General features: G+C 40.5%; 1 protein-coding gene across 1 annotated transcript in view; it reads right to left on the reverse strand.

The window, feature by feature from the left end:
* The window catches only part of KL (klotho), a 64,637-nt gene that overhangs the window by 41,838 nt on the left and 9,751 nt on the right, over positions 1-13,048 (reverse strand). Inside the window, exon 3 of the mRNA XM_026088322.1 lies at positions 12,353-13,042. Coding sequence (XP_025944107.1) covers positions 12,353-13,042 — 690 coding nt within the window. The remainder of the gene's footprint in view (positions 1-12,352; positions 13,043-13,048) is intronic.

Consider the following 13,048-nt stretch of genomic DNA (forward strand, 5'->3'; position numbering starts at 1 on the left):
CCTTTAAAACAAACAAACACTCAAATGCTCCAAATGCCACAATAGGTCACAGGAATAGAACAGGAAAGAACAAGGATATCATGAGAATCCTAAACCCTTTGCAACAGGAGGGAAATCATTTAGGTTAAATGCCCTAATGAGCCTGGGGAACTGGCAGTGCTCCATGCTGCAAAAAGAGGAAAACAAGAGGCCCAACAAGAAACATCACTGCTCCTTGACAATATAAGCTGGGTGAAATTCCTTCCTGATCACAGATCCAAAACCCCCAAACCAGATCCCACTGGCCAGCATCAGTATCTCTTTTCCACCTACGCCTAGGCTCTCTGCTTTCTATAAACCTGCTGTTCCAGCTTACCAGTTTTGTACCCAGGAAACATTCTTCTCCAGAAAAGTACAACTTGGGTAAAGTGGAATCAGATTTGTATAGTTTAGGGTTCCTCTCCTTTCATGGCTTAGCTATAAAATGTAGTTTCTATAACCATTTAAACACCAACCAGTTTTGAAGTGGTCTCTATTTCATTACCCTAAGCTGTGCTATGGAAAAATGCTGTTTCCAAGCTGCTCTGTGCTACAGTTTGCTATTTCTAATACTCAGACTCTGAAAATGATTGTGCCAATTTGTTGCTGCTTTTATTAGAATTTTTCATCTCCCCCCCCTTTTAAGTAACTGCCTCCTTCAAGTATCGCTTTTCCTTTTTGCCAAAAATAGGGAAGAGGAGCAAGATAAATCACTGAATAATTACTGTTTCATATAAAAATGGTAAAAGCAGTAAAGCTACAAAAATGAGACACAGAGCAACCACTATGCTGCAACAATTCTGTTCCGGCAGCTCTAAGACTTTTATTTCTTCCATCAAAGAATAAAAGGCATCAATCTACAGCTTCAAAAAGTCAGTCATATTGCAGCAGGTTATAGAGCAATTTCACAAGGGTAAACTGACCCCGTTTGAAGCAATGTGCACTCAATCCAATGAAAAAATACAGACGGCAGTGAGTGAAATGAGTGACTGACACACTGTATCAAAATGAAATTTTCAACATCATGTCAAAATGGGAAGCTAAGATTTGCCATGGCAAAATCAAAATAAAATAACTGATTTTTATGTCCCTTAGTTCTGAACTTTTTCTGTGAAACTGAAGTGTCTACCTGAAATATCTTAATTTCAATGAATCATAAAATTCCAGTGCCAAAGGTTTGAGATCTGACTTGCTCTAATTACATATTTCTTCAGGAAGACAGGAAGTATTAGGAATCTGAGAAAAGGCTAGCTGACATGATGGGGGGGGCAGTAGTCAGGGATGACTATGAAGAAGAACAAGAAGGATTTTAGATTCTACCAAGCATATTATTATTATTATTATTACTATTATTAAGGAAGCAAAACTTCAGCTGAATCATGTTCCAGCAGCCCTGTTCCTTGCCCTGCTTGGTATACCCCAATATTACTTTCTCATTCAAAACAAGAGGCATGTTCATGCCCAAGGAAGGGAAGAAGCATGATAAACTGAATTCAACAGCTCCTTCACTGCATTTCCAAGATCTGATGCCTTCCTTCCATGGCAGAGATGCTACATGAATATGGGAATATACATTTTCTCCAAGTTATAAGGAATACATCTGTTCACCCTGCTAATTTATTTAACTGCTTGAAAGTGACAGGATTCTCAAAAAAGTTTAAGGAAAACTCAGTTCTGATTTCCCTTAAGCTCCTTTGAAAATCCCAGCCTTAATGCAGCATTGCTCCTTCCTTTTCAGGTTGCTCAGTGCTCCCTCCCTTTCCCAGCGCTGTGGAGGCAAGGGGAGGACAACCTGTGAAACACGGTAAGCCAAGGTGGACTCTTGGCTTTATTTCCCTGACTTTTCATGCATTGTCCATTTTTCTAACAATACTCCTCTTTCCTACCACCTCCTGGTTTTGTTACTACCATGTCCACTTTCTCCTCTTTCTGGCCTGGCTTCTAACTTCCTTATGGAATAAATAACTGGCCATTCTGTTGTACCAGCTTTTCTTTCAAATTAGTGACCTGAAAACTATCTTTCCAAGGAGAGCTTGTACCTAAGTTAACACTGTACTACAGCAGGAAAAAAAAGTGAAGAACAAATAAACGTATTACAATAAGTATGTCATCACTGAACAGTAAGGAGCCAACAGAACCTTCATTTTAAACTTGAGGTCACAGTTATTGAATTGACTTTTAAGTAAAATTGTACTAGTTACAAAAAAAAAAACCCACTCAATCTGATAATGCAATGTAATTCCAATGTACTTTCTCAAAAGAAAATAAATACTGCATAATTCTACCATATTTGAGTTGAGGAAACATAATCAGAAGACTTAATCAATAACCAGCCTCAACAGTTACAGGCCTGCAGTGAAAATCACTTTATTTTTTTTAAAACACTGAAAGTTAAATAAACAAATTGAGTAAACTTTGTTCTTGGCTCTGAAAGTCCATCTCCCCCTTGGACTATTTGCTGTCTTCTCTAGAAGCAGGATCAAAACAAACAGACATCACTATCTGCCCAACTGTAAAGCAAACAGTTTCTACACTTGTAAATCAAGAAATAATCCTAGTGATGCCAACATTTTCTAGCTTTTACTAAGGGCATGACACTGATTAACCTGCAAAAATATCTCTGGGTTGACTTTTGGACTCAGAAAACAACAAGGCATTTCCATAGTATAATCTCTCCTGGCGAATTTTAAACCACTTAGTTATTTTTCGAGGTGTGCTAACCTGACTTAAACAGAAGTCAAAGCTCAACTGTTATCACAACCTTAAAGAGCAAGTATCAAAATTATCGTGTGCAGGCCAAAGTGACAGTCCGTTGGAAATCTGCGTGGTTCCCTGTCAGCTCACCCTTCTGCCGAGCAGCTCTTGGCAGGCTGCCTTCCAGCCCTCCCAAGCCTCCCAGACTCCCGGCCGGCTCCATCCTGAGACGTGCAAAAGCCCCCATGCTCCACACACACAGAAGTCTCACAGCCCCGCATGACAGGTGGCACTGGAGCCACCCTCGGTCCCAGTGCCTTCGTTCCTGCAACAGCTGTTGCAAATAATACCAATACTGCAAAGATTTCAGTCACTGGGAGAATTTAGAATATATTTTTGTTCAGAACAAGAAGAAAACCACGCTTAAAACTTTTGCAGTTCTTTGTAACACAGAATTGCTATTTTCCTCCCAGACTAAACATACCCAAAAATGAAGCAACACAAATATGCTTAAACATGATCAAATCCAGAGATTCTTAAATTGCTTTGTCTTACTCCAGTGTGTATCCACAAGGCCCTTCCTGCCAAATCTTCAAGGAGATATACCACAAAATTAATATAACAGGCCAGTTTTCTTATGAGTTTTGTGCAGTGTTGGTGCTGTTACAGAAAGCCAGAAGTAAATTGCTATCACCAATATCCTAAACAAACTGTTTACTCTTAATACATACTGTTTTTCAGTCTTTCCATTGAATTACATTCCCAGAGTTTAAATCATGCCATATATCATTCTGCTATGAATTTGCAAGCAAAGAGGAAGAACACAGGTTTCCAAGTTCTGTCACCTCCATTGTCACCAATTGCATAAAGTGTTTCTTTTCTCAGACTGATCTAGCTCTGACTTAAAATAGGATTTTTGTTCCCACTATTACCACCAAAAGGCCATTTCAGAAACTCATTCCTCCAATAGCTATAGATGTCTTCTACTGTTCAATCTAATTTTATTGACAGTGAATTTCTAGTCCTTTGTTTTTGTGCGCATATTGACCCTTAACTCACAATTTTCTTCTTCTCACTCACCAGGAATATTTACAGAGAGCATTGCTCTCTATTCTTTCTCTTTCATGGTATCATTTTTCTCCTACTCACCCCATTTCATTGAAGGCTCCAGTCCCTTGCTATGGCTAATACCCCTTTTTCCACTCATGCTTGGTTAGTTACTCTTCCCTCTTGATATCCCATCTTCTTTTTCTGCTGGCCACTTTCTCTCTCAAATACAGCAATCCAGTTCCTCAGTTCTCTTCCTCTGCCAGAAGACAGTCTCTTCTTCCATGTTTTACTCAGGGTCATATTCCATGGGTTACCTTCTCCTCCAGAGATCTGCCTGATCTTGATTTCAGCAATTTCCTAAATACCCTGAGATGTTTCTACAACCTTTTTCTTCTGCTCCATCATATCTTCAGATCTAATCTAAAATCAGCAATCACATTGACCTAAGACACTCTTCTATGGCTTTGGCAGGCATGAGTAGTTTTTATTCAGTATTTAACAACACATAACATGCATCCTGTAATTTCTACAACCTGTCATCTTTGTATCTGGAGGTCACCTCCCCTATTTCTTCAGAATCATTTCCTCTTGTTTATTTTTACCATCATGGAAAGAAAGAAARAAAATCTCCTGTAAGCATTTCTTTACTTACAACTGCCTGCAAATTAGCTCCTTCGATTGCTGGCTTCTTGGCTTTTCTAAAATTTTGCCTAGATCAGCCTTGCATCTTCAGGTAAGCTCAGCAGTTTGTGTTCACCAGCAACAACCAGATGCACAAATCACATACTCACTTGCAAGAATTAACAACAGCTCTCAAACAGACTCCGCCAAATAGAAACTGTAAACAAATCACAGACTCCACAAACCAGAGCTAAACAAACTACAGAGCAACTACATGCAAATGTGTATTTGCCCTTTCCTGCTCCCCTCAAAGTAAGAGGATATGTATCTTAGTCACCAAAAATAATTAAAATGCAACATCCCCAAATCCCCACAACCTGCACTGCTCTCTGTTCACTGTTCCTAACTAGTCACTACTTCCCAGTAGCACTACCAGCTATAATTCACTGTTTGCCCACATTTCAGTCTAGTTGAGGAAATACTAAAAGAAAAAAATCTTTTGTTCCTCAGAGTAGACTGGTAGGAAGGAGATGCTTTTACTCAGAGGAAGAGCTTATTAATGTGAGGAATGAAGCTAAGGTAATTACACAAGTAACTGCCAGAGTCCCAATCCGATTTAATTTCTACCAAGGCAAGAGAGATCAGAATGTGACCTTCTAGAAGGCTGGATTCTCAGCATGTGATGAGTGAAGTTACTTTCTCTTACCCCAGAGAGCATTTATGCCTCCCAGAAGAAGTCAGTTTCTACAGAAAAGTCAAACTTTCTGCACTTTCGTCTGATTAAGGTAACTAAATGGAGGCTTCTTCTATTTGACTTGTCACAGGAAAAGCTTGCAAAAGTTCTCTGCCTTCAGTCAAAAGCAAAAGGCAGGAACTACAAGACAGCCAACTTTATCTCAAATTAAAATACACATTTAACTCTGCAAAGAAACAAAGCAAGGTTTTATATATATTTGCATTTATATATATATATATAATGTATTTTTATATATATTGTCCTAACAATATTCTCAAGTATGGATAGGAACTATGTCCATCCACTACCTTAAATACTGGAAATGTTTCATAGAAGCCAGATGAAATGGAAACTGGACAAGTTTGTCATACAAAGGCACGCATGATAACAGGAGTCCTTCCACAGACTTTAGTTCAGATCTCCCAAAACTGTAACAAATACTGGATCTCTTCTGCATGATGAAAGAGGTTGGAGAGAAATAACAGTGTTTCATACTTTATCAGATCTTATTAGTGGGATCCAGAAAAGGGTACCAAGGAGCAGACAGCTTTACACTCGTGTACTCAGTGAAACTTTATAAGATGTGAATTTTTTGGTGCCTATCTAAATGCCCTTATCTATATCAAACTGCTGTTAATCAGCAGTCATTATCTTTCTAGCACTCAGCAGAGTCCTGTCCAGCTTGTTAAATAAGAACTTTGATCTTTAATGAAAAGCATAGTACTATCCACAGTGCTATCTAAAAAGGAAGCATACTAGATTACCTTGGATAGGAATGTCACTTAGGCACCTTCAACTTTGGTACTACTATTGCAACAAGTAAAAATTTGGCACGTGACACTTAAAACAAGCTTTGAAAACACAGATTTGGGGATGCCAATAAGATTAAATAGAGATCCACAGCTATAAAAACCACAACTACATAAAATTCGGACAGCAACACTAAAATCCTCATAATGAACAGCAACTGCTTCTCTCTCTGAAGCTGGCCCATACGAAACACAGGAGGAGGCCTGAACTGCAGTTACTATGTGGAGAGCAGATGACTCAAGCTCAACATGAGACATCTCCATTCAGTCACAGCAGAGAGCCCTATGTCCCAGCTCCTAATAGCTCCTTACTGAAGAGAGGTTGCTCCCTAGGTGAAGACATAGCTTTGACTCCCTTTAGGCCGAGGAAGGAAGTATACTCAGGTACTCCACCTCCCAGGTGAGCAACTGAGTCTCCTCACTATTTGTAAAAGGCAGACATCACCATTTCTGAGAAAAAGGAAAAAAAAAAAAAGCTGAAAGGCTTTGTACCAGACTCAGTGCTTTTGCTAGTATGTGTGGTTTAAGCATGCTTACCAGACTGGTCAGGAAACCTCCCTCTGTCTTATCTACTCCAGGGTGGCAAAAGAGTTGAGGTGGGATCTGCCCACCTACAGGATCAGCCTGGTGCTCCTCCACACAGAGCACACACATTCTGTTTCTGTCCCACTTTAGTCACCAGTGTGGCCTTCCCAGGTCCTGCCAGCTAGCATTTTAATAAAATTTCCTATAATCTCTGCAAAACTTTCCAAGCTATAGAACCTCTACACCTAAGGGAAGCCCACTCATATTTTTCCCTGATAAAACCTTATTCCACAAGTAGTCCTGATATTTCTATAATTAAAGGATGAGGTACTCTTTAAAGATAACAAACTGCTTTTTGTTATGGCTGAATATTTGAAAATAACATTCCTTCTGCAAGTGTGTATGCATTCAAGTAGAAATGGCAAGAGGGAAGTTACATATTCTATCTTTAGAACTAATTTTAATAAAAAGAATGTCAAAGTCCAAACTCTTCTATCACAGTTTAAAATGAAACTCCATTTATTTTCTCTTTTGATGATTAAAGCTTCAGAAAGCCATGTCAAGTCATAGCTGTTAATATAATTTGTGAATATGCCATAACCATCCTTAGCAACTGGCATAGGAAATTGTAGCATCTTACTTGAATTTGGTTTATGGCTTGACTATACTTGTTTGTCATCTCTGACATTTGAAAGGTACTTGATTCAACTGACTGGTGATTAACATAATCACTACTGTAACAGATTCTTTGCAAATATATACTGTCCAAGCAGAAAAGATGATCAATATTCAAAACCAGAAACAGAACCAATTTCTGTTTTTTCTATAAATTATGTCTTAAGAAAGCATAAATAGAAAAAAAAATCAAAATGCTATTACTTAGAATTTTTTTTTATCTTTATGCATTATTACAACTATAATGAGTTATATTACTCTCAAGAAATCCAGAATCATTCCATTTGCACTGAGTTTAAATTTCAAGGCTGCCTGAATGTTAAAAGAAACAGCATGCACCGAGAAAAGACTATTCTCCTATGCTGCAATTATTGACACTTTATTAGGTTTAACACTGAAGGTCAGCAAAAGAGTACTTACCTTTTGTTTTGGAAAGAGAAGGAAATCAGTATTCTGTTGCTATGTGACTGGTTTCTAGGCAGCAGTTCCACTCACTTCTTCAGGAAACAAAGTGTTCTTCTGTTTCTGCAAATGCTGTTTATACTGAGTAAATCCAAGTATGTTCAACTCGGACAATATAATGTGAACCAGTAATGAAAAAAAGCATTTGCAAAAAACAGAACATGGTACAATCACCCCTCTCAGTTCCTATCTGAAGAAAGTGATGCATCATATACATGACAGATTGCTGGCAACACATTTTCTGGCTGTTGACTTGAGAGGATGCCAACTGTTATGAACTGTACTTGATCTATTCAATTTACTTTGTGAATAAATACATATTTCCTACCAAGTTTGAAGGGCTTAGACATGTCAAAAGCAACAAGTGTCAGTGGAGATATTATAAAAGGGTGAACTTTTCAGCTAATGTCAATCAGCACCACTCCAATAAACAACCAAAGACGCATCCAGAAAATGTTTGTTCTTACATACACTTTTATATTATTATTATTCCTGTTTGTTCTTTATAAAAACTGTGCCTTAGGCTACCCATTCAGATATGACTCAATCATGGAATTTCCTTACAGGTGGAAGTTTTATTTAAGAGTTTTTTTTTTTTTTAATCTCCAAAGAACACCCTATATGTGCAGAAGTAGCATGTAACTTTGACAGCATAATATTTAACATTTTCAGCAGGTAACACTGGCCAGGTTGAGACTATTAGCTAACTTTTAGCACAAATTAATGAGGGGTGGCTGGAAAGCTTACAGCCCTTAGCTGGCACCACTATACTTCCTCTATGGATTCAGTTCTAAAAAAAAAAAGTTTCTGTCACCTGTCCTTTTGTCCCTCAAAGAGAAAGTACTTGTCAACAGCAGAAAAAAATCTGTGACTACAACAGGGGCTCTACCAGCATGGCTCGAGCAGCTGAAGCTCTGCAGTGCTGACGTTGCTACTTGGAGCAGATGAAGTTGAGCAACATGCAGTGTTTTGCAAGTCTGGTCCCCAAACCTATTTTGCAATTAAAGAACAGGGAGGCTTAAGGGTAGGTCCATTTAAACATGTATGAGCAAGCATCGAAAATTAATGAGCATAATTACATCTGTAAATATGTGTGATTCCTTCAAAAAGCTTTCCCATAATGTTTTAGTCTGCCTCTCCAAAATCAAAGTGGGACTCCATACACTAGATTTTGAAAATATTATCAGAATATTTTTAGCTATCTTTTTATTGACATTTACCCATTTTGGAATACTGATAAGAAATTGGAACAAACTGTTAAAATTGCAGAAAAACTCCAGAAAAAATCAAGGTAATTAAAAAATCCAATTCAATAGGATGAAATCCATTCAAGCCAAATTTGAACGTCATTAAGCAGATCAAATTTCCTGTTTCCACCAGCCCTGAACTGAACAGTCTGAATTGAATCAATTATTATGTGATTACTTTTTCAGATAATAAATAATTCACTCAGAAAGACAGAGCCTAAAATCCACATTTATATCTGCTGAATTTTAAAGACTTTAATGGAAATGATTTCATCTTTTAATGTAATTAGTGTCCAGTAAAATAAATCATTTGAAATCAGTGTTCACTAGCAATTAATCTTTCTCCTCATGATGGTCTTTGTTTGAATAAAGGCAGAAAGAAGATGATCAAAAGTGTTTTCTGTCCATATTATAAATATGGACAAAACTGTGAGAAAACACATTAAGAGTCAGTCATCTAATCTGTTGAGAACTTAACATTCATGAGAATATGTTTTATCTTTTAAAGAACAAACATGTTCTTCCAGCTCAATTTCACTGGGGAAAAGAGACAAGAAGGCCCCAGAGAAGGAAACAGCATTAGGAAGAAGCCTGGGAATGGTAATGGAAGACATAAGCAACAAGAGTTTGGGTGGCTGAAAAGTTTTTTGTGAGCGGAGATCAACCACATCTTTCCTGGAAGGGCTCTGAGCACTGTAGCCCCCAACAGCACTGCCTAGTGCTGTGCACATCTGGCAAGCTATGTGATGAAGTGGTAGACCCACAACTGCACAGCCTTCTAAACCAAACCAAGGCTGCATGTGCTCCCAAGAACAAGTGACCAAAGTCACTTACAAAATTATATGCAATTCCTCCCCACCTCCATTAAAAAACATTATTCAAGCTGTAAAGTCAATCACTCAAGAATTAGGGAGAGGAAAATTAAATCTGCACATGGAAATGTACTTCACTCCCTTTATAACATGTAGGTACAACTTGGCCTTTCGTTACACGATCACATACACTTTATGGATACCAAGCCGTGTATTCAGGGAAGCCATACGCTGCAGCTTCCTACTTCATTGCTTGCAAAAGTTGGAAGGTGTAATTATGGGGATGTAAGAAAGAAAAGAAGGACCTCAGTGTTAAAGCCATTAACTTTTCTGCCCTGAAGAGTCACGCCAGATCTCTGCCTCTACTAAAGACTCCTACCTAAGGATTCATGGATGCGAGCTCCTCTGCAGGAACTGCACATCCCTTTTTTTTGTTTCCCCTTTTTCTTGATGATCTGAGATTCTGGGATCCGACTGACAGAAGAGCTGAATGTATAACTGCCCAATATTCTAAAAAATCAGATGCCAGGAAGAGAGCACTAACAATTAGTGGATACTTTTGACCTTAATTGCATCTGTGTTTCAATTCCTCATTTGTCAAATGTGGAAAAAATGAAACCTTCTACCTTACAGAGTTGTGTAAAAAGAAATTATCACTATTTGTGAAAAAAATGAATGATGGTCACTAGGAGAAGACTAATCCAGAGGTTGTCACTAAACTATTTACAGTAGACCTTCCTGGTCTAATTGCTTATACTTTCTACACACCTTACGAAAGTCTGTGTCATGGTTTCTCATTTATGAAACTGTAAGGAAAGCACTTCACTTCTTCATAGGACTTCTGTGAGAACAAGCATATGCTTGAGATTATGAGGGGCTCAGATACTATGGTCACATGAGATATAAATACTTGAGATAAACAGCGTTGTGGAAAATTCATGGAGAAAATAAGCATTACATTTAGTTGTCTGTTTTCAGAGCCCTTTATTCAGATCTGAAGTCACAAATTGAACAACCAGGTGGAGGGGAAAACCACACAGAATATTGAATTGGTACTCATCAATTGCCCATTTTGCACAGCAAAGAGAGAGGAGAGGCTTTAGAAAGAAAATAAAGTGACAGACAACATTAAAAGTCCATGTCAGCATGCCTATGACCCTCGGAGCTGAAGTAAGAATTGCAAGGTAACCTTYATCTTGACAGCTTGAGTGCTCGGATTAGCAGCTTTAATGATTTCTTTTGCATATGATCTATAGGAAGTCTGAAAAATAAAACTTCGGTTCCCAAAATTTTCTCACCAACGGCACCAAGCCTACAGCCCTTCCCCTTGTGCACAGTCCCATTGATTTCAGAATAACTATGCAAGTACAGCAAATAATTTGTGACCAACTATTCAGTGATTTTAAAAGAAGTGTAACAATCATTTACAGGTGGGTAATAAAGCCTTGCTGCAAACTTTGGGGCTAATACTGCAAACGCTTAAATTTAGGAGTAACTTCACTCACAAGCAGACTCAGTTCAGTGAACTGTACAATCACGGCACCAAACTCGGTCAAGTACATCCTAAGAGCTACTTAAGAGTTTAAAGGTTTCAGCACCAGGAATTTAAGTGCCATCTGAAATTTTACCCCGTGCAAATTATATCCGTGTGTATACCCATGTACATCCCCCTGTTTTGTCTTGAAACATTTTTAACACCAGATGATGCAAAGTTAATGCATAAAAGAGGCAAAGAAGTTGAGTAAGTAAGCCATGAGTTGGATGTTTTATCAGCGTTCGCATTTCGTGTATGATACCCAGTAGAACGATACTCTTGCCAGGAAGTGTATGTAGAGTAAATGAACACTAGCAGAGTTTAGGAATGTGTATTAGGGTAAAAGATATTATGTCTTAAGAGCTGTAACTAAATACCATTCCAGTTAGATACACTGCATCTTTTACTCTGTCAGTGAAAAGATCTGCATGCACTTTTGTTTAATTCTGACAAGCTACAAGTGCTTCCAACAAGCTTTACAAATATACTATATAAAAATATACTACATAAAAAATTACCTATAGCAAAGTAGTTATGACACTTACTAGCCTAGCTGGGGAACAGAGGGTTGTTTTCCCCCAAAAATGTTCATTTTGTCAAAAAAAACCCTACTCTGTCAAGAAATATTTTTGGTGGGACATTTCAGCCACCTCTACCATCTCCATTAATTCAATCAGACTTTTGTATCAAACACATGAATTCTTTTTACAGTTGTGTTTAATATTTCCACAGCAACTTGAAGCGGACGCTGGACCTGGCACAGCTGCAGCTCTAAAATCACACATCCAGCATTGCATTCACCAATGTTGGGTGGCCAGAATTAAACATTTCTACAGTATACAAAGAATGTTTCAACTCGGTGTGTTTTCATTAAGTTGAGGTAACTGCAAATACAAAGTTCGTGCCTCCAATTTATGAGCCGAGCCGTCTTTAACCCATTTAAAAGGTTACCCACTCCATAGGGGAGCAGAATGGATGTTTAAACCTGACGCTTGCTTCATATTAATTCAGTTTTTTTTACTTTAGCAGCTGACTAAGGCACGGCTTAGAGGTGAGGCATGGACCATGGAACTGCCCCGGGGGCCGCAGGGCACCCTCGAGGGGAGGAGAAGGTCCCAAAGCGGCGGGGAGCCCCTCGCCCCACCCGCCGGGCCGCGCCGCCGCTTTACCTGCAGCAGGTGGTGCGCCGCCCTGTAGCCCAGCCGCGGGCCACCCCGCACGCCCGGCGGCAGCCGCCCCGTGCCGTAGCCGTGCCAGGCCACCACGTAGGGGTTGTCCATGGTGAGCCAGTAGCGCACCTGCCCGCCGAAGTGGCGGAAGCAGAGCTCGGCGTAGTCGCGGAAGAGCGCGGGCAGCGCGGGGCTGGCCCAGCCACCGTAGGCATCCTGCAGGCGCTGCGGCAGGTCCCAGTGGTAGAGGGTGACCACGGGCTCCACGGCCAGCTCCCGCAAGCGGGCCAGCAGCTGGCTGTAGTGGGCCAGCCCGGCGGGGTTGAGGGGCGCCGTGCCATTGGGCAGCAGGCGGGCCCAGGCCAGCGAGAAGCGGTAGTGGGAGACCCCCAGGCGCCGCAGCCCCTCGGCGTCGCGGAAGAGGTTGTTGTAGCTGTCGCTGGCCACGTCGCCGCCGGCGGGCTGCGTCGCGGGGCCCGACGGCGCGGGCGGGCGGTGGGCGAAGGTGTCCCAGACGGAGGCGCCTTTGCCGCCCTGGCGCCAGCCGCCCTCGGTCTGGTAGGCGGCGCTGCCCGCCCCCCAGAGGAAGCCCTCGGGGAAGGTGTCGTGGAGGAAGAGCTGGTCCTCCGGGTAGGGCAGGCGGGCGAAGCGCGCCCAGGTGCCCGCGCCCTGCCCCGGCGCCGCGAGCAGCGGCCG

This window comes from Apteryx rowi, unplaced genomic scaffold (genome assembly GCF_003343035.1).
Source record: "Apteryx rowi isolate R43461 unplaced genomic scaffold, aptRow1 scaffold_763, whole genome shotgun sequence".
NCBI lineage: Eukaryota > Metazoa > Chordata > Aves > Apterygiformes > Apterygidae > Apteryx > Apteryx rowi.